The 22,356-nt window shown below is 42.4% G+C and overlaps 1 protein-coding gene and 1 long non-coding RNA gene across 2 annotated transcripts in view; one reads left to right on the top strand and one right to left on the bottom strand.

Moving 5' to 3' along the window:
* LOC137979671 (uncharacterized) overlaps positions 1-22,356 on the top strand; it is a 43,377-nt gene that overhangs the window by 8,327 nt on the left and 12,694 nt on the right. Inside the window, exons 7-20 of the mRNA XM_068826983.1 lie at positions 584-770; positions 1,623-1,693; positions 3,967-4,246; positions 6,039-6,271; positions 7,782-7,996; positions 10,683-10,920; positions 11,492-11,657; positions 12,376-12,482; positions 13,498-13,684; positions 14,543-14,653; positions 15,266-15,468; positions 18,269-18,383; positions 18,525-18,667; positions 20,831-20,866. Coding sequence (XP_068683084.1) covers positions 584-770; positions 1,623-1,693; positions 3,967-4,246; positions 6,039-6,271; positions 7,782-7,996; positions 10,683-10,920; positions 11,492-11,657; positions 12,376-12,482; positions 13,498-13,684; positions 14,543-14,653; positions 15,266-15,468; positions 18,269-18,383; positions 18,525-18,667; positions 20,831-20,866 — 2,292 coding nt within the window. The remainder of the gene's footprint in view (positions 1-583; positions 771-1,622; positions 1,694-3,966; positions 4,247-6,038; positions 6,272-7,781; positions 7,997-10,682; positions 10,921-11,491; positions 11,658-12,375; positions 12,483-13,497; positions 13,685-14,542; positions 14,654-15,265; positions 15,469-18,268; positions 18,384-18,524; positions 18,668-20,830; positions 20,867-22,356) is intronic.
* The window catches only part of LOC137980302 (uncharacterized), a 2,473-nt gene continuing 2,072 nt past the window's right edge, over positions 21,956-22,356 (bottom strand). The window contains exon 3 of the long non-coding RNA XR_011118490.1: positions 21,956-21,971. This is a non-coding gene — a long non-coding RNA (uncharacterized lncRNA). The remainder of the gene's footprint in view (positions 21,972-22,356) is intronic.

Raw genomic sequence — 22,356 nt, 5'->3', positions numbered from 1 at the left:
TTTACATTTTTTGCCTGATTAGCATAAGCCCATCGTTTTATAATCTATCAGCTGACTGACTGATCGACTGACTTTCTTACAGACTGGCCGATTGTCTAAGTAATTGCATGACTAGCTGACAGGCTGACTGACTAAGTGACTGACTGACTGACTGATCGGTTAATTGACTGACTGACTGACTGACGGACAGACTGACCGACTGATGGACGGACAGACTGGCTGACTGATGGACGGACAGACTGACTGACTGATGGACGGACGGACGGACTAACTGACTGACTGACTGACTGACTGACGGATGCACAGACTGACTGACTGAATGGCTGACTGAGTGACTGACTAACAGACTTAATGACTGACTGGCCGACTGACTGAAGAAATGACTGAGTGACTGACTGACGTACACTTACGTAATGACTGACTGACTCACCGAGCGACTAAGTGACAGCTGACCGATTGATTAAGTGACTCCCTGACTGCCGGGCTGGTTGGCTTATTGACTGGTAACTAGACTTGCTGACGTACTACCTGACGGGCTAGCTGGCCTCTTAGCTGAATCAAATTTTTCTGCTTTTATATCCAGGTTTATGAGAGATCTTATTTGCGTCATCAACGCGCTGAATATTTACAGCAACAATTAGCACTGGAGAAAATGGCATCGGAAGTCGTGTTCCACACGGTCTCTATCACAAACGCTCTTTCGCCTGATGAATACTTCGCGCAAATTTCACGTCCCACGATTGAAAACATTTTCACTGAAGATCCTTTTGGTAAGCTTTTTTTTCATTTTTTAATGACACGAATAATTGACAGTTACTGGATTATTCTGAGTAATACAGATCAAAATCGGGCTGATATGCCACTTGGCAAATACAACCTTCAAAATCTAAATTAGATTCGAAATTATGTCGGTGCTCTAAAAGGGGCAACGTGTACTGTATTGAGTTCCCAGCTGTTGCAAAACGGAGCAGACGTATTATGTCATTTTTTTTCCACATGTCCACCTATCATTTTTGCTTTTTGCTTTCGGCAACGGCATTGCCGCTAAACAAATCACATTTTGGTCATAATGTTTTAGCACCAGGAATGGAGTTCAGAAAACATAGCAATGTTTGGGTTTATTAACAAGTGTTGAGACGTACGAAGCCTAAGGACGTTTGTCCCTGTCGGAGAAGACTATTCAGTCTTTGAACTTGCAAATGCTGTTTAAGCGCAGGTCCCATGCAGTTGTTCAAAGGGCGATTAGGGCACTCCACAAGATAATCGACTATTCAGTGGAACTTAAGTGGATTTGGTGGCATTGCTCCAGTAAATAGTGATCTTGCCGGAAAATAGGGGTATTTCTTCTTTTGAAGAACCTAGGGCAACGAAGTGTTGGTCCAAGATTTGCTGCACAGAGACACATGATGCGCTACCAAATAAGCCAACCTGTCAACTGAAAGCAGACATGACCAGAAGCAAAATATACCCTGGGATTCTGATATGACAGATTAGGAGTTAAGTTATTTTCGCATTAGTGGAGGGGGAGGGGAGAATGAATACCACTGTTGTCCGCCGTCGATTGCAACATTACATGTAAATGTTGTTTTACCACATGCAGTGAGCAGGTCTTCCGTTTTTAGGTGTTTATTCTGAAGAGAAGGTGCAGCAGACTATGGCTGCTATGAAAGCAAGGCGAGATAACCTTGTTAAGGTAGTCATAATTGAAATTGTTGTCGTTATTGTAATCATAATCGTTGTCCTGATGGAGATCTTGTTCCAGATCCAGATTTAGATCGCAACAACTTGCAGTCACAAAACACTTTATTCATAAACATAGGAAAAACATCCATCTTCCGAGTCAAATCGACTAGTAAGCGTGCTTGTGCGTTTTTGATCTTGTTTGCTCCTCTTATTCCCGGGATTGCAGAGATTGCAAAATATAATGCATAATCTAATGTAAGAAATGTCCCCAAGGTTAAGGTAACCCTTAGTAATGGACATACCTCTGTTCTCGACCACGCTGTGAAGTCAGCTGTTCGGAAGATGAATTTAAAGTCCTTCAAGTCCTCTTTGACAACTGAAAACACAAAAACATTACGACAAATTTTAGACAGCATCATCGACAAAAAGGCCTTAAGGACGTTCGCGCGAAATTTTTTCAACATTGATTTTCTTCTGAAACTTTTACCACTGTAAGATGATGAGTTAGTTATGTCAGAAATGTAAAAAAAATGGGGGGTCACCGACTTCGTTTTGGAGAGAACATGTCCGGAAAAACACCCAAAATGTCACAAAATCGGGCTTCGTTATCGAATAAGGCCAGTGTCTGTAAACCCAAATATATTGCAATTAAATCTTTGAAGTGAAATCTTCTCTGCCAAATATTGTTTAAGTGGACTAATTAAGTGAATTTAGTCAACTGGTGAGGTTCCCTTAAAGATCAAGTTCGCATTTAGCGACCACAGTTTCACGCGCCTTGCAGCCGCAAGATGGCAGGATTTGATGTACCGTGAGCAGAAATCTTGAAATTTTTTCAATTTCCCACATTGATTTTTTGTTCATTTTTGGACAACGTGGAGATAATTGTAAATAAAATCCGTTTCTGGAAAGAAAAATAGGGGTCACCGAACGTCCAAGACCGTTAAATCCAGGCAAAGCTATAGCAATGGCCTTTTGCCCTATCAGTTCTCATTTTATTACTTATCGCGCGCGCTCGTGTATGACGTGGCGTGTGTATTTGCGTGCGCAGTAAGGATGCGCAGAAACAATTGGCGCGAACGTCCTTAAAAGGCCTTTTTACTTTAAAGTACACTGAGAAAACTCGTCTTAGTTCTCTTCTCACACCATCCTGTTTTTTAATTGGCTATGTTTCGTGCAAAAATACGTGAAGAAGGCAGTGTGGCCCAGTGGTTAGAGCGTTCGCCTTGAGATCCGAAGATCCCGGGTTCAAGAATTTGTTCCTGGTAGTCCCTGGTTCAACTTCCCAGCTGCACTTGTAAATAGCCAATTGGTTTGCCTCCGGTCAGTTGGGATTCTTAACAGTTGTTGTTGTGTTCTGTCGTTTCGTTGTGTTTCATTGGCCCTGAAAAGCCCTGATGGGGAGCGGTCAATTAAGTATGTATTGTATTATTGTATTGAATGATTTAATTTAGCGATCAAAGTTTGAAAGTTTCCCTTTTGTAACTTGAATAAATTTCCTTGCTTTCCCTTAACTTGAAATATACTGAACAATGTTGGAGAACACAGATTTGCAACTTGGAAAAACAGCCTCTAACGTTTTCGAAAGGGTTATTGTGGCACTTTTCGGCTCGCAAATTGGTTAGCTAGTATTTTTGGCAAGCTGATAGTTTGCTGGGAAGGTAATGGAAGGTGACTTTCAGCCACGAACTGTTGAGACGAACATTTGCATTCCCTAAAATCATCGGGCTTTTCAATTTTTAGCAACGAATTCGAACAGATGAAATTCTCCTAGCCGATTAGCATATACCAGGAGCCCATTAGTAGGAGCCTCCGTATGCAGTAGATCCTTGAGTCAACCTTTGCGCGTATCTTTCTATTTTTAGACCGAACCCTTGAGCAGAAGACTCATAAATTTACATCAATTTGCACGATTTAAATACAGTTTTACTGCTTTATTTGTCTTCGTTAGACAATGACTTTACTCTTATTGGCCTTTTAAAACAGTGTGTGCAGAGCGGAGAAACTCGTGGCGTTCTAAAAATGGAAAGATACGCGCAAAGGTTGACTCATAAGAGCGTGTATGAGAGAGGCAAGCTCCTACTCATGGGCTCCTACATATACATCTTTTTCTCTGTTGAAAGATATTTCGTTATTTCCCCCAGAGCCTGTTGTTATATTTGATCGTTGAGTTCTACTGTTCCTTTGGGGATCGGCCGCAACTAGTAGCACCATGTCCGCAATTTTGACTCCATTTGTCCTATTTTTTATTTTTTTTTTACTCAAACGGTTCCTTTTTCCCGCCAGCTGATAGAAGAATCCAGGACGGACGTGACAGCACTTTTCTTTTACCACGGTGTCATGAACGAGATAGAATTATGGAAGAAGGAAGAACGTTCTGAGGAGGAAAGGCAAAAAAACCTGAAGAAGTGCACAATTTCAATCAGCAAATACGCGGAGGCCATTTTGCTTTGCAAGTCTTTTCTGCGAAGCAAAAGCTCCTTGGAAATTCGCATCGTTGGTGACCAGGAAACGTATAAAAAACAGGAAGTTGAGAAGGAAACTTTCGCTTTGATACGCCTGAAAGGTAAGACAGGAATCCTGTGCATTCCAGGACACAACGCTGTCCGGTTGGTTCGGTTCGTTGAGCAACGGACTTCCTTGCAGGATGGCAGAGGTCAAAAAATAAATGAGGAGAAAATAGTGGCTGCTTGTAATTACATCTGCAAATGGCTTGACTTTCAAGTCTACTTGGATAAGGACTATAAATCTTAGGCCACGTCTCATAACCTCTGTTAACGTAAAATATCACAAGCACCGTTTTCGAGAGAGTAGTGCTCGGAGTTCTCGGTGTACATGTTGTGGTCCTTGCTAGCATATGATCGGTCTGGATGTCCTTGTTTGAATGGAGAACTTGCTGCCGGCGGGTGATATTTGTGGCCACTACAACGATGATGATGATGATGACGACAGAAACGATGACGAAGATGATGACGTTTGTGACGACTGCGATGATGATGATGACGACCATAGGGAGTTTAAGAAATGACGAAGGGTACCGTGACGTCAACGACAACGCCGCAAAACACTGAGAATATCATCATTGGTTAAAAGAGGAAAAATAATCGTGCTGCACGTGCGCACGCATTTTAGCACAAATTCGTGCGGTGCTCTGAACAGCAACGACGTGAAATCACCAAATTTGAGGTTTTGACGGCAACGTGTGCGTAGAAATGTAGACCTTTCACTCTCCGTTTTTTACCCTGAAACCGCTCGCGATCGTACCCAATTTTTTTAGAATAATCTGTTTACAACTGTACAACGTGAACGAGATGGATTGATCGCGAAAGATGATACCGGTACTGTAGCGCAAAGTTTTATTTTGATAAGTGATATATCGTTTCCTTCTGTCTGGGCATACGATGTTCAAGGTGTTCATGTCGACGACGCAATTTTCCCTTTCGTAAACATGCGATGCCATTTGGACGAGAACAATTGTCGTTTGAAAATGAGGAAAAAATACTTAATCTAGGACTAGATTAGCCGCGTATGTCACTTTGAATTAAAAAAAAAAACTAAGAAAAAACCTTAGGAAAAAAAATTAGAAAAAAGTTGATCGAACGATGTTGCACTCGGTTTAATAGATTTGCGGCAAATGCACTTAACCTCTACACTACCAACACAGTACCGTAAAATTTGCAATTTTGAAATATTTAAATGAAATTAACCCTAAAGGCCCGTGCAAACGCTCGCAACAACACCCATCATTGTTGGGCTCCACAATGTTGTCTCTTGTTACGCGATGTTAGCCGATGTGTGCAAACGCTCGCAACAAGTCACAACATGTTGGGTCTTTAGATGAGAATACAAAGCACTCTGGAACGTTTTCCGTCTCCGACGCCATGTTGATTTCTTGTTCGCATGTATTTGTGTGGATACGTGGCATGTAGTGCGCGTGCGCCGGCGCAACATTGTTGAATGTGCTGTGCAAACGAACGCAACATTGTTGAACCACGCTTCGATGACCACGAAACAATAGAAATGTTGGCACTTGTTGGCTCTGAAGTTTGACCAGTTTCAAACTTCATCCAACAACTTCCAACACGTCGCAACAACACACAACATGGTGTGCAAACGCTCGCAACATGTTGGGCCTAACAATGTTGCGAGCGTTTGCACGGGCCTTAACAATTTATTGAAAGCGAACCTAATAAAAAGGCTTGGTTACTAAGATTGACATTAACCGTCAAAAATGGCATCGCTTGTTTACGAAAGGGAAATAAGCGTCGACGACGATGGCAATATCGATTGATGACAGCGGCGAGACCATCCATACAGCTTTTCATGTTTTCAGTTTTATGCTTTTGCCTCGTTTGCAGGTGGCCAAGACGAGGCAATATGTTACGCAGAGACAGCTACCTCTCCACAGAGTAGGAAATTTGCGAATCACCTGATTAATATCAATGGAGAAGAAGTCCTGAACAAACGGAAGGTCTATGAAAGAAGCCGGGCAAACGCATGGAGTAATGAAGACTCCATTCTAAAGCTGGCCGATGCTCTCGTGAAAGAAAACGCTGACATAAAGGAGAGATTTGGCATCTCTGCGATTGAAGTAAGTTTTCCAGCTAGTCATCCTCGGTCATTTTTACAACAAGTTGGGTATTATAAAAGAAATTGCATTTTTATCCCTGGAACTTCATATATGGGCAAATCCCTGCCAAACGCGCGTGTGCCTTAAACACTTATTTCCCTCACGACAAGGCCAACTTCTAATCACTGTTTGCGCTATGCTTATCGCCCAAGCCTGCTATAGTACAGCCAAAATGGCCGACCTTCATCGAGTGATCAATACGGATTTTTGTGGCCTCATAAAGACGTCAAAATGCAAGTAACCCCTCAAATACTCGAATATTTCCATTACCTAAGTCATGCCCTACAAATTTGGCAACGGAAAAAATATTCCATTTTCATCTTCGATTCAGTTCAGATGGTTGTACGCGGTTTTAATTTTACGTGCTACAGGAGCCCAATCAGCTCCTGACTTGCTACCATACCGCTGCACAGCCTCTGCATGGGACAACTGTGAAGAGTCTTGATAGGGCATTGGGAATGGTTACTTCACGGTTAACGCGATGCGCTCCTCCATTTTGTGGTAAAATCTTGGGAATTCACAGCTTACTTATCTGCAGAAAAAAGGTAAAAAAGGGTGAAATAAACAACTAGTCTTCCCGTTTACTTTGCGTTTAAATTCTTCAGGACTAAGTGTGATCGTCCGGGTCAGTGTAGTCCTAAGAAGGACTGTTTTCGGTGACATTGGTTGACGTTTCGACAACCTGAGAGGAAGTCATCTTCAGAGTCAAGAGTTGACTCTGAACTCACTGACTAAATGGTTTCTCCTTCCTTCATAGCGGTTCCTGTTACCGATATTTATGAATTTATTAAAATCGTTCATTTATCGTTTTCATCTTGAATTATTATCTGAAGGAAACATTACACTGATGCAAGAGCCTATGTTGGACTACTGGGTGCGTACAACTTGGTTGTATCTGTGGAACGGCGTTTTTACAGAGCGAGTTATTTTTATATTGATTTTCTCGCGAAAGCAGACCTTTCCAGCCAATCATGAGTTTTGCTTGAGAAATTATTACCCGTGGGAAATGAGAATGGTCACTCGTACAAGCCAAATCCTATTGAAGAACTCGTCTAATAAAATAGCTTCATCGGTGAAACTGCCGTTACATCGACCTAGTATTGCATGGAGTAAGCTCCTGGAGCCCGTTTCTCGAAAGTCCCGAAGCTTGACGGGCCATTTTCGGGTGTCACAACCCTTCCCTTTGTATCTCAAGAACGGAGAGGATTTAAGTCGTCAAATCTCGCAGTAATTTTTGTTTTTGTTACCTTGAAAACATGTTAAAAGATCGGCTTTCCAAAACAAGCGGTTAGTAGTTTCACAAATGGCTTTTCGGGCCCGAAACGTTTTCAGGATTTTCGAGAAACGCGTCCCTGGTCGCAAGGGGCTCCTGACTGATGAACCGTTGAGGTATCGGTTTAGTCAACTAACAGAAAGCGTGTTTGCCCAAAATTGCCCTTGTTGGTGTGAAGCTCTGGATTTCATTTTTCAGGATGGTGTCCTGGAAAAGCTGGAAACTTTGACTCGAGTTAGCCACAAGGTGAGAAGCCAATTGGATCCAGGCCCCTTGGAACCAATTGGTGCAGGTAACTTTGGAACAGTGTTCAGGTCTACGAAAGACGGATATCCAGTTGCAGTCAAGATTCTTAAAGATGTGGAAAACTTGAAACAGGTCAAGTACTTTGAAAGAGAAGTTGACCTGCTCAGGTGGGTGATTAATGACACCATTTGGGCACGTATTTTTGAAGAATAAGCGTGTTTTCCAGTTATTTTAAACGACCAGTGCAAAAACGCAGTTTATAGACCACTCGTTGGCGTCTATAGAATGATGTAACTCACGTGATCAGCAACCCTGTTTTTCCACCGAAACAAAACAAAATTTTTGCATGATAATAGAGCTCAATTCCCGGAGGATTAGTTGGGTCCGCCGTGACGTCACGTGAAAACACTCTATTGAGTTCCAGCAGACAATGTTGTGGATAGAGGAAGAAACGTTTTATTGAAATGAGAGTTGGAAAGGTTATTGCAGTTAGTGAGCAACTTAAGCTGTTGCAGTAAGCCCAAAAAAATCCGTTCTATTCCACAATTCAAATATTACGTACTTATTGACTGAGTGGGAGGACCGGACGGGAAAATATTTGGCCCGAGGTCATGGCGTGAGGTCCGTGCGCCATGACTGAGGGACAAATATTTTCCTGTCCGACTCGACCGAAAGTCAGTCAATAAGCATTTTATCATATGGGCTCTTTACACTATTCATGAGCACTCAGAAGATGAAGTTTAGACAAAACAAGTAACAAACATTTGCACATATGTTGTTTGCATTTGCTTTTCTGGCTGTAAATAACTTGGATGTTTGTAAGCGACGAAATCCTCTAAAATCGCGTCGCACGGAGCAGTACGTGTTCTTAGCAGCGCTGTACGGCTTTTTCTAGCCCTGCTCGCGCTAATGCGTATGGCCCTCCTACGGGGATTTTCCGAATAGTTTTACCAATAGTTTTACAACTCGTACGGGATAAACTTGATTTCGCAATTGACCACAGACCAGCCCCCCAACGGGACGTTCTCGTCACCGGAGCCTCGGATCTTATGTCTGCGCATGACCCTAGGCTCTGGGAATTTCTATATAGGAGAACATGCGCCGTAGGGTTCTTATAGCCGAAAGCTAAACATTCTTTAGCTTGGACATCGTTCTCTCTTCAGTGAAACTTGGCTAGAATATTTGCAACTGCCGAGGCACAGTCCCCGACGTACACTGCGGTCTAGCAATGCTACTTAGTTGGCCGGAGATTTCTCTACTTAGGAATACATTTCAGGACGCGGTGGCAAATCTATTTAAGGGCCCACTGACGTATTTTTTGGGGTGCGTTGCTAAGGATGTAATGGTTAAGTAATTTGAGAGAATTTGGCATTATTTTGATCAGTTTTCAACTTTTGTAAGCCAATGACCCTAAATATGACGTCATCATACCACGCCCATTGTCACGTGACCAATAAAAGAAAACTCTAAATTTGTGTCCGTGCTACGCAATTTGGGTATTTCATCGATGATTCATAATCTGTATTCGTTTTTGCATACAAGCAAGCATGGTTTTCTTTTTATTTTGAAAAATATTCTTTTTAAAGACAAACGATACTGAAATACCCATAACTTTTTCAAAAAGGATGATTTTAAAAAATCAATGCTTATCTATATTCTGTATTTGGGGGTGAAACGTGCCATGTAAAAAAAAAATAATTCAATTTAAAGACGGCCGGAAATTTAGCTTTTTCTCAAACCGGAAGTCAGTTGGATTACGCATGCGCAGTTGGTCTGAGAACGAGCGCGAGGAAGGGCGAGGGAAAGCCTTTGATGGAAACGACAGTTTGTGCGGTGACTTTTGTTTGTGAGTGGGTTTTCTTGTCAGCTCATGATATGATGACGTCAGTTACCGGAAGTAACATTTCACTTCCTTAGCAACGTGCGAAAAATCCGTCTGTGGGCCCTTAATGCCCTTCCTGCACACGTCAGATCACGCCCCGGTGTTAGCGTTTTCAGGACACGAAATTGCACCCGATAAGTCGCCAATGCGTCTTAGTTTATGGTCCTGGCGACCAAGGTTCAAAAGTTAGTCGCCACGTTGGCGACCAGAACTCTTCGGGTTCTGTAAATCCTATTTTAATATACTGTGCAATTAAATAAAGCCCTAATGAAATCGGTGCGAGTGACTGAGGTTTGTAGCAAAATTGTACGCCATCTTTTATTTTTTTTGAAGTTATTGTGAAATGCAATGTCCGTTTTGCTGGAAATGCGAATTGCGGGCTCCCAAAATTCCATAATGGCCCTTTGCACATGCTCTCATTTGGAGTCATTGTTGAATGATTTAAATTTTAAAATCGGCATTTTTAAATTCATTTTTATGTAAATGTTTGCTTCTGAGAAAAAAATGGCTACTAACTTTATGGACTTGGCGACCACTTTAGAAAATTTAGGAGCCAGATGCTTCCTTGAGAAAACAGTTAATTTTGTGCCCTGGACTTTTCAAAAACGAATGCTCTAAAATCCTAAGTACCAGGGCTAGCACACGCCTAATTTAAGCCTGAACGTTTCTTTCGCTCTTTTATCGTATTCTCTATTATATTTGTTCACTGAAAACATTATGAATAGTATTTAATTAAAAGTATACATAGTTATTATATTTTTCTAATAAATGTCATTAGTTAGTTTGGCAGATGTCTACTTTGTAGATATGCTGCAATAAAATCGTTATTATATTTTTTTTTGGGGTTTCCTCTGCACTCAGCTGCTTATAAGTTCGCTTAAAACGTTTCATTCACACCGGTTTAAATAAGATTAAATAATTTAACGTAGGACTGGTGTATTACTTCAATTATGTTTTCTTAATTTCGACAGAAAAGCGAAGCATGCTAATATCGTAGAGGTTTTTGAATGTATTGCGATCGACAATCAACTGGCCATTGTGATGGAGTTGGTGGAAGGAGGAAATTTAAAGGCGCTCTTGAAAAACCACTTCGATGGAGGAGAAAGGAAAGAGTTTACAGTCAGATTCATTGAACACATTGGCTCGGCAATTGAACATCTTCACTCGCTGAACATCATTCATAGAGACGTCAAGCCAGACAACATTTTAGTAAGGCTTTAGTTTGCGAACCAGCCCTCCATTTAGTGCATGGTTAGTGATTTGAAATTGCGAGTTGTCGTGTTTGGGTGATGGGCGACACAGCACAGAGGAGTGAGGAAGAGAGACCCCCCGCGTTTCGTCCATTCGCTCAATTGCATGCGATTCCTGAAATGGAGAACTTGTTCGTATCTTCGTAAGGATATTGAAAATGAGTCCATTCACTGAACATCATTCAAAGAGAATGCCAAATGGAATCGAATGTTGGCCAAGAATGGTGGCACGTCTAAATGATGACCAAAATGTGACAACCTGACAGTATTCAGGGCCGTAGCCAGAAAAGAAAAATTGTGACCAAGGCAATGTCCATGTTTAAATTATCTCCCTAGGTAATTTAGGCGTTTATGATGAGTACATTTTAAAGCCACGCTTTATTTTAAAAAAATCACAAAAAAAGGACTGAGGCTAGTGCTTCGGTTTGCCTCATTCTGGCTACGGCCCTGGTGTTACAGAACGTTAGTTGAGATTAAAGTATTTGAAAGCGTTGATGTCTTTATTCTGTGGTTGTAACTGTCTTTTGTAGCTGTCAAAGGATCATAAACTCTTTAAGCTTGGGGACTTTGGTTTGGCTCTTGCCACTGAAGGAACAAAGCAGACGAAAAGTATGATGGGATCTTGGCGTTACATGGCGCCAGAAGTCCGGAAATCACGAGGCCATTACTCCAAGAAAGCTGACGTTTACAGCTTTGGTGAGTCGAGTATTTTTAAAAGGATTATCAATAACGTTGATCAAGAAACTGTGGTGTGTGGTATGATTTTGTGACGTCGAGGTTGCGTGGCTGTGGTCGTTATTGCTCAGATTCTAGCCTCCTACGCAGACACTCGTAGGGCTTTGTCACGCGTTCTGGGCGAGGAACGCGTGACGAAGCCCTAAGAGTGTCTGTGTGGGAGGATACTTAGATTCCTGCCCCGGCCCTTTGGTTTTTTCCTTTTTTCATTTAAGTTATGCATTAATAACGTCAACGAAGGCATCGTGCTTTGATTGCTTAAGAGTCACAATAATTGGAGGGAAAACTTTTCTGAATATTTACGTTCTATGAAAATGACAATTCCAAGAAAAGATATGGTAGTTGTGGCCCTGGGCCCGGTTGTTCGAAAACCGATTAACTTAAACCAGGATTAGCGTAAACTTTTTTTTTTATGTTTTCAATTTTTGGTCAAGGTTTCTTTCGCTTACTTTTGCTTTTCAAGATTGACTTCTTCTAATGTAAAGTTTTTCCAAATATCAGCGTTGAACAGCATTTGGGAGTTGAGAAATAAACTCCTTGGTTAAATTTTAATCTGGGATTAGCGTTAATCGGCTTTTGAAAAACCGGGCCCAGAATTCGTGCTTGTAACCTTTTTATGTTGACCGGCCATGTAACAGATCAAGCAGCTGCTTTCAAATTTTAATCTCTTTTTCTTTAGGTCTGTGCTTAACTGAGGTACTGAGTGGCCAAGATGTGTTTGGTCACATTTTTGAAGATGTCGATGTGATGAAGAGGAAGGAGCAAGGAGAAAAACCAACTATTCCGGTATGAGAGTGAGAGAGAGAGAGAGAGAGAAAAACCGGAAATCAATGGAGTGGTTATGAAAAACCTTTGGAAACAGGGTTGGCGCAGTGGTCAGAGCACTCGCCTTCCATCAGTGTGGCCTGAGTTGGATCCCTGGACTCAACGTCACATGTGCACATGTGGGTTGAGAGAGTTTTGGTTCTCTGCTATGCTCCTTGAGGTTTTTCTTGTTTGGGGGGGGGGGGGGGGGGGGGGGAATAGTCGCGGTGCACGGCGGGGGGAGCATGGAAAGCACAGTGTTGTGTCGACTCGACATCACAAGTGGGCGAGTTTGTTGCTCCTGTACTCTGCTCCGAAAGGTTTTCCTCCAGGTGCTCTGGTTTCCGCCTCTCATGTGAAACCCAACACTGATATGCTTTGCTATAATTTCATGTGATTTGATCGATTCGATTTAGTCTTCCCAATTAGTAGAGCATTATTATCATCATCATCACAATCGAAGTTCTGTTTTCGCTATGCCTTTCCTAAGGTGACTGAAGACGGTAGCTAGAAAAACGAGCAGTCAACCTTTCTAACTAACTACAATCGTGCTCAAAAGTTGTTGGGAAGGTTGCGGGCATCAGTTCACTTCACACCTAATTCGATTTTTCTAACTATTGGCTGAAGTATTTGGGAAATACCATGCTCTTGTGGCTCCCCTCCACCAGATTCAATGTTAGAGTTCTTCAGGTAAGAAAAGTCACCATTTTTTCCCCTGGAAAATCCAACATTGAAAAGGGGGAGGGGGGTTATCTGTAACATGAAGCTACCTTCCCAACACTTTTGTCCATGATTGTAGCTTACACTTTCGGTAAATTCATCATCTAGAATATTCTGCGATAAGTAAGGAACTGAACAGTCCCCATGAATTTGCATTTTCCAGAAAGCCCGTAACGCTGAGCATTTTGCAAATTCTTCGATACTGAAACTTCGAGTGACAAAAATTGATAAAAAATGGAAATACAGGAATTTGAGACATTCTAACACTCGTTCCCAGGAAATTTCCTTTGATGAATTTGGCGAGGAACTGGCCACGAAGCTCAAGATTATCGTTGAGGAATGTGTGAAGCCAGAAAGTTCCCGTCCCGAAATGCGTCGCGTTCTTAGTACTCTGAGAGAAGAACTAACTGCGAATCAGAGCAAAGTGGAGCTTTACTGCGTCGGGACTGGCACTGGTACAACAGGTAGGAAATGTAGGAAGGAGGGAGGAGTGGAGCGGAAGGAACTTAAACCAAAGGGAAATTTTTGCTGACTTCAGTGTTTGCATTTCGTCTTATAAATGTACGATTTTTTCAAAGGAAGGCGGCTTGCTATAAAAACTTAGCTCCGCTCCCAACTTTTAGTCTTTATGTTTTCATAGTCATTGAAATCTTATCCATCTGACATATCATAGGATGACAAAGCGAAAGTTAGCCATTACATTCTTTATGAAATTTCAAATTCCTAATTGCACAAATATTACTTGGTGTATCGGACTTAGATTTTCACAGATTCGCTATTTTCACAAATCCCATAATATACTAGAAACTAGGGAAAAGCTGATGACACGTTGCGGTTATGCTAATGAGGCAGGATTTGCTTCTGGGTTTCCCTTGTGATCGTTTTTTTTTTTTTTAAATTTTTGTTCCAAGGGCTTTGATCAAAAGCCAAGGAAGGTAAAAAAAACATAAGATAAGGTTTCGTCTCAGTTGCGCGGTCCGCTTCAAAGTCGCACTTTACGTTACCCGTACAGGAGACCCACCTTCTCTTGGGAAATATCTCTTAAGAAACTTTTGTTAATAACATTATTATAGAGTAACATTAAGAAACCCGGTCTTAATTTGACATCAGTTTTTCAGCGGTTCTCAGTCGAGTGTTCTTACATTAAAATGAAAGTGGCTACTTTGGCCAATCACAGTGACAAACGCTGACAATCAAACGAGCCATCACTTCGCAAGGTGAAGACATGCAGCCGGCGCAAAGGGCGGGAAAAGGCGTTGGAGCCAATCACAATTGGTTCTGCTCTTCCCTTTGATTGGACGAGTTCCTTGTTTTACTTTCAGCTGCTCTACATGGCAAACCAAGTTCGTCCGTGATTATTTTCCAGGGTGGGAAGCCATTGCTGCTGGCCGATGTTGGCGCTGGAGTTATCAGACCTTGTAGAGAAAAACTCGGTTAGCGTTTTGTTAATTTTGTCAGTCTTATGTTTTCTTTTTGTAGACATTTGTTGTCTCTTTTGTTGTTCTGTTTTACTTCCTTGAAACCTTTTTCGGATTTCGACCACGAACCCTAACCCTAACCGTCGCGACAGCCTGCGCTCCAGGCTTGTCGCACAAGGAAGGAGCGACGAAGGCCAGTTCAACGAGAACTTTGTCTCAAAAAACGTTTCGCGTTATTAAAATTAATTCAACTATTATTCCAACATGTAAAGTGTGTGCCAGTAACTGGTGCTAACTTGGCCAGGGTCGTGAAAGATAAATACTAAATAGTTTATCCCAGCTTGTTAATGTTCTCCGCAGTCCGACGATTTTCAGAATTTCACTTTTCTAGGTTGCACAGGACGGGAAAGAAATCTAACTTGGTTAAAAACGCACATGGTTAAAGTGCGGAACTATTATTTCAGCCTACAGAACCTATTGTTTCGTGAGCCTTTCTATCTCCGCACGCTACGCTAGGCTTTTTAATCAGTGTTACCCTTTAGCCCAAACTAAAAAAGAAATCTGCAAATTTGAGGCAAATTAAGTTTGGGAAGCAGACTGAGTTATATTGGTCATTTGAATCATCAGCTCATGACGGGTTTCCCAGAAACGTGTTCATATCGCACAATCACTTGGACCATTCTGGCGAGCTGACGATGCTTTTCGCATTTGAGAGCATGAGAAGATACAAAGCTAAAGAGCCACAGCTGAGAGTTCTGTGTGGTCCAGAGGTGGAATACAAACTCAAGACTCACCGACTTGATGAACTGCACTCGTCCGCCTATACAGCGGTCAGTATCATTTTTGGTGTACTTTTGTTTGTCTATACGTAAGGAAAGATTACCGAGAAGAAGAAAACGCCGCATATCACAGGCGACTAGCTATAGACCCCGCGATGGGAAAATCAGGGGTCTGAAAAAACCCCGGTGACGTAACGGCTACGCAAGTGTCAACTGAAAATATATCCTCTTTAATAGAATGCTTTTGTAATTGTTCCAAGTTGTCTGAGATTTAAATTGTTTCGCGAATGTGAAGAAAACCTAGTGTGAAACGCGTAGACATTTTGAAAGGTATTTAAGGAGGCTCCGTGGAGTCTTAAAGCCGCGCGCAAGCTGGGCACTAGTATGGCGCGTAAGGCCTTAATCGCCCGTGTTTTTCTGATTTTTGTGACATCAACGGGACCAAATCTGTAAAATTACCTGCTAATTTTCTCGCGTTCCCTTCGGTAGTTTCTTTAAAAACTTGGCTCAGTTCTAACCACATACAGTTCCTATCAAATACCCAAATTTTGTTAAAATCTGGCAGAGCTAATCGATTATATTTAGAAAAATGACAAATTACAGAATATTGGCAAAACCGTCTGAACGACCTTGACTTTTTACCACTTCAAAATGTCAGGCAATATCATTTCCATAATGTGGCAAAGAAGTAAAAATTCACCGAAGGAAAGTATTAATATTAAGGAATTTAGGTCAAAAATAAGAATAAATCTGCCTGTCGTTGGATGTGATGTTGCCATGGTTACGACTATAATCCAAAAATTGACACCAAAAAAATTGTTCTTATTATATCGGTACCCACACGGGTAAATCTCTACAAGGAAAATTTCAAGAGGGAGTAACTAGGTTTACTTGTGTAACAGGTGCCCTGTAGTGAGGGTATTCGCAGATACTCCAGGGAGCCACCTTAATGATGCATTGTGGAGTTCTCGCCTCCTCTAAATAACCCTCATTTCGGTCATTTCATGCACGTCGTTAAGAAGAGAACTGCACAAAAATCAGACCTCTCAACCTCAAAACACCGAAAATCTGGAGACTGATGTCAAAAAATCTGGAGATTTCAATAAAAATCTGGAGATTGATCGACCGGCAGACACAACCAAGTAAACACAGGTTCTTAATACGAGAAAGTGTTTTTTCCTGCTTATAATTTTTTAAAAACATGTGTGGACCTTAACAACACAGGAATAAACTGTATTTTCACAGCTTCAATACTCACAGCTTAAGTCCAGCCAGTGTGTGAGCACTGAGCTGATCTCATTGCTCAGGCCCCAGTTGTTCGAAGGGTGAATAGCACTATCCACTGGATAACTCAATTGCTTTTGCTAGTGTTTATCCGGTGGATAGCGTTATCCACCTTTTGAAAAACCGAGGCCAGCATTATATGCAGTAGCTGCCTTTTAAGAACTATCCAATAGTTCATCAGGTTCGTCAGCAATTTCCACCATTTTGAAAACGTGATCAAAGTGCGAGAGACTGGTTATGATGACCTAATTTCAAACAGGTGTTCTATATATGGTCATGGACGGCAGTCTGTCATGGACTGTAGACGGATGAAGAACTGAACAGCTTCGTTTGTTAAGTTTAACTATAAATTTGCACAGAATTGACGCACGAAACTCACCTAAGCAAGCCAAAGATGAAATGCTACAAAAAAAATTATTCTTTCAGCTTGCGCCTCTATTTATCGTGAGATTTGTCTGTCTCGTCGTGAGACCGTGAGATTGAACTGAAAACCGTGAGTCTCACGGCAAAATCGTAAGGTCTGAAAAATGCACCCAAATGCCATGAACACGCGCGGAGCGTGCAGAGGCAATGTTTTTGTTTTTAGTGATTGTTTTGCTGACGTCGTCGTTTCTTAAGCTCCAAAAAGCAAAAGACTCCAGGCAGGAAAACGTGGCGGAATCTCTCATGCCTGGCGTTCACCTCTCGTTATGTCCTTGCACTTGTTACGTGAGCCAGAAGATGTGCGCAAGCATGTTGATGGGTGGTATCCAAGACCCTGAACGTCGACGTGCAGGTCCAGGCCCCTGGAAAATACATACCACCTCCTCCAAGAAAGATATCAAATCGCGAAGATAGATCGGTGGGTGGAGGGTTCAAAATTTCTATTAAGACCCTTCTTGCGATCCAGCCACCAACGAAAACCCCCATCCATCACAGACGTCCCCTTGCTAGGCTGCTTTTGAAGACTTTCTTTGAACATGTTAACGTAGGCTTGTCGCTCAATGAAGCCCAAAATCAATCATTGGCAGGAGCCGATGGGCAGGAGGAGCTTGCCTCTCTCATACAAGTCCTATGAGTCAACCTTTGCGCGTATCTTTCTACTTTTAGAACGGCACGAGTTCTTCGACTCTGCACGCACTGTTTTAAATGGCCAGTCAGAACAAAGTAATTGTCTAGCGAAGGTAAAAATAGCAAAAACAATGAATGCAAATTGGTGCAAATTGATGCAAATGGGTGTAAATGTGAGTCTCCTGCTGAAGAGTTGGAAAGATACGCGCAAAGGAGGACTCAAGGATATCGTACATATGGAGGTTCTTACTCTTGGGGTCCTGTCATTGGCACAGCCCAATCAGCTCCAGTGAAATATTTAGACAAATTGTGGATGATAGGATATCTTGCCAGTAAAGATCTGGCCCCAGTTGTTCAAACGATAGATAGCGCTATCCGCCGGATAAGTCACTATCTACTGGGTAACTCAATTGGTTTTGCTAGTGTTTATCCACTGGATAGTGATTTATCCAGTGGATAGCGCTATCCACCCTTCGAACAACTGGGCCCTGCAGCTTATCAATGCCATTATTTTTAGGAGCAAGTAGCCGAATGGATTGCTTGTTATCCCGATGGAGATCCCACCTACCTGGACGACGAAAAGCAGTTATTCATTAAAGTTTATCGAACCCTGCACAGCGAAGTGTGTTATGGTAGGTGGCAAGGCTTAATTAATCCTTGAAAGAAAAAGCATTTTTTTCAAATTGGATACGAACTCTTGGCTCTCCCCCAGCCAAGAGGCCAGTCTTTTGGACAACGCTCATATGCACCGCACCGTTTAATTGTGTTCACAGGGTTCCTACTTCATTTCAAAGACAAGCCCATTCTAGGATACCTTGTTGACTCTGGTTTCAAAGAGGACGTGTATGAGTTTTTCTTCCAGGCCTCCACCGTGGTTGTAGATGCGCGAGTGAATGGCTCTAAAGAACACGCTTCCGTGAGTAACAGTAGGGATTGTTATATACCTAGCCTTTCACTCAACAAAACGAGCACTGTGATTGGTAGGTTCTTGGTCACGTGCCCCTGATCAAATTGAAATCTATCCCGATCGGGATAAAATTCCACAGTTGTTGCCCGCTCCGGATGTTTTGCTGCGATTGTTGACGGAAAAGTCTAAATATACAACAAAGCACTTAATGTCTGGTCCCTCGGGAAACTAGTTAGTTTTGTTTCGCCTCGAGTCCTGATGTTTCCCTCGACTTCGTCTCGGCAAACATCAGGACTCTCGGGAAAACAAAACTAACTGTTTCCCTCGGGACCATACATAAAGGGCGCGTTCGATTGACCGTATTCCGGAATACGAATACATGGAGTAGAAGTTAGAAATCCTTCGTTTTTACGGAGATTCACATTAAAATTATCAAACACTTGCTAAAATGCTATTTTAAACATATCTGTATTATCCTTGTTGCTTCAAAAGCACCAGCCATACCGTTTTAAATCATCACTCCACGTGTTCTTATTCCGGAATAGGGCCAATCAAACGCACCTTAAGTGTATACTGTAAGATCTACGACAGCGACCTCGATGAAAACGTCACTTCAAAATAGGACTTTGACAATCGCAGGTTTTCCGCGATAGTCCATCACGTTCACGTTGGACTATACTAGAGAATGAAGGGTTCACTTTGTCAGTCAAAACCTCAAATTTGGCACCCTGCTAGCAGAGCCTTTCTTTTGCTTGCTCGATTTTGGCGTTTTCGAAAAAGGCTCTGCATGAATCGAGTAACATCTTTATTGAATATGCGCTGCATGTTGCCAGGATACAGTCTCGAACCCAAGCCTAATATGCCAGATCTCACCGCCATCTTGGTTTTTCATGGTACAGCGGGCTGAATTATAACCATCGGTTTTGTCACTAAATGGACGCTCGCACTGGAAAAACCGGTCTGACGAGAGAAAACAAGATTGACTAGTCCAGAAGCTCGGGCTGCGGCGGCTTCAAAGAGTTGACGCGATTCGGGCAGAGCCTCCTTTTCCCCTCCTCAGTAAAGAAAAAGACAAAAGAAGGAGGCTCTGCTCGCAGGGTGCAAATTTGGTTATTTCACACAAAAACGTGTGCCGCACGTGCAGCATGGTTATTTTTTCCTCCTTTATGAAGTCATTGTTTTGTGGTGTTGTCGCGCACTTCGAAAACTCCCATATTTCCTAATAGGCCTTTTTCGATATATTAAAATTCAGCTTAAAAGAGAGTTTTAGAGGATAAAGGAAAGTGGATGATATGCAAATATTTTTCACCTTTATTCCAACGTGTTTTTATTGTTTTTGTCCTCACTGCCTCACTATCAAGCTGAATATTTGATATTTCGAAAATGGCCTAGTGCCCAAACGGAAAATACCATCATACTCTTTGTTTGTCCATCCAAATTTTAAATAAGCATTGTTTCCAGTTTCTCTTGGGACTTACAATGGTCCCAAGACTCAGTCCGAAATCGAGACAAACAGCAACTCGGAAATGGCCTGATCTTGACATAACGATATTGGTGTACGCCTAGGAGAATTTTATTGCTTTCCATGTTGTGTACTATCAAAATACCCAACAATGTTGGGCTAACGTTTATTCTATCAAAGAAAGAGTTAGAAAACAGGCTCACTTCGTTTAAGATTTAGAAAACAGGCTCACTTAGTTTAAGATTGTCAAAAAAAGTCCCAAGGTGTATATATGCTTAGAAAAAGGTGCGTGTTTCAACGGGAGCCGCAGTAACGCGGAATAAGGGAGGGGGGGGGGGGGGGGGGGCCGTAAGACAGAGGAACCGAAGGCAAGAGACCAGGATACAGGAAACAGAGCATCAGTTGATCCCCATGTCTTCCCCCCCCCCCCCCTCCTTCCTTAACCCTATCCTTATCCTCTTTTTCACGCACTTGACAAAATCTCGATATCGATCTCTAGACCTAATTTGCACGCTCAGAGAGTAACCACATCAAGTAACTGCACGCGTACTGAACTTTAAAGATGGCCGATATCTTGTTTTATACAACAAAGTTTGCCTTTTAATGTCGATCTACATTACATCAAATTTATGCGGTGTTCAAGTAAGAGTTGGTATTTGTTGTCTTAAACTTATAAAATCTAATAATTTTTGTTTCCTTTGGTTTCTCAGTTCACAGAAGTTGTGGATTATGTCAAGGAACACAAGGTACCCTGCCTTATTTGCTTTCCTTTTTCCTAAGTATCTGATTAACGCGAAGTTTAAGAAAAAGGGGATATTAACTATCTTAGGAACTTCTTTCTTCCTGGCCTCAGGGCAAGGATGGCACAGTGGTGAGAGCATGCACTCGCCTCCCGCCATTGTGGCGCGGGTTCGATTCCCAGACTCGGCTTCATATGTGGGTTGAGTTTGTTGGTTCTCTATTCTGCACCGAGAGGTTTTTCTCAGGGTACTCCGGTTTTCCCCTCTCCTCAAAAGCCAACATTTTCCCAGTGTCCCCAAAATAATGCTGCAGCGCTAGAACGACTAGACACGTAAGGTCCGGGCAAAACGTCTTTCGACATCCGTTCAATTTTGTTGAACAGCGATATGAAACCGTCCCCCTCCCCCTTTCTTTTCAACCTTGTTGAAACGAAGTTGAATCGATGTTGAATGAGTTGAGAAGCGTGTTGAGACCGTTTTCCCACCCCATCAGTCAACATCGTTCATCATCGTTGCACAAATCGATAGGGATGTTGAAGCAGATGATGAAGGGCAGTGTGGCCCAGTGGTTTAGGGAGCATGCAATGCCTTGCAGATCCGGAGATCCCCGGGTTCAAGGGACCCGTTCTGGATTATCGCTGAATTTGTTCCTGGGTCCCTGGTTCAACCTTCCCAGCGTTGCGCACGTGTAAACCTAGCCAACGGTTGTTTTTTTTTTTTTCCCTCTGGCCCGTTGGGATTCTTACACGTTTAGTTGTTGTCTTTGGGTTCTGTTGTTTTCGTTATGGGTTCATTTGGCCCTGAAAAGCGCCCCTATGGGGAGCGGTCCATTAAGTATGTATTGTAATGTATAAGTAAATGTTGAAAGCTGTTATCCTGGGCCTTTAATAATGTACCTCCCCTAACAACTTGCTGTACACCATAAGCATTTTTCAGTGGGGTGTACATGTGACCTTGTACCGGTGGTCGAGCGAGAAGTAATGCGGCATCACGAAATACTGTCCCCCTTATCCTTCTTTCTCAAATTCATCATCACTTGTCTCCGGAAATACAGTAGATATAATTGTCATGAAGTGTCCTCTTCAATCGAACATATGCAGTTACGGTAACCCTAACCAAAGAAATACGATACGATGACCATATTGAGAGAGAGAGAGAGAGAGAGAGAGAGAGAGAGAGAGAGAGAGAGAGAGAGAGAGAGAGAGAGAGAGAGAGAGAGAGAGAGAGAGAGAGAGAGAGAGAGAGAGAGAGAGAGAGACCTAATTAATCTTTTACATTTTTCGATCCCCTAGCTATACCACAGAGGACAGACTACGACACTGGAGTTCCTCTCCCTACTCTTTGCGAGTAGTGAGTGGGTTCTTTTACGTCCCACTGGGTTGTGAACAGTGAAAGGTTGTGAGACGGGGCCTACGGTTCATCGTCTTTCTCCGAGAAGACTAGAGAGTCTAAGTCATGGTTTTCACCATAGGGGTGGGGGGGGGGGGGGGGGGGGG

Source organism: Montipora foliosa, chromosome 12 (genome assembly GCF_036669935.1).
Source record: "Montipora foliosa isolate CH-2021 chromosome 12, ASM3666993v2, whole genome shotgun sequence".
NCBI lineage: Eukaryota > Metazoa > Cnidaria > Anthozoa > Scleractinia > Acroporidae > Montipora > Montipora foliosa.
This window is presented reverse-complemented; position numbering and strand designations above follow the sequence as displayed.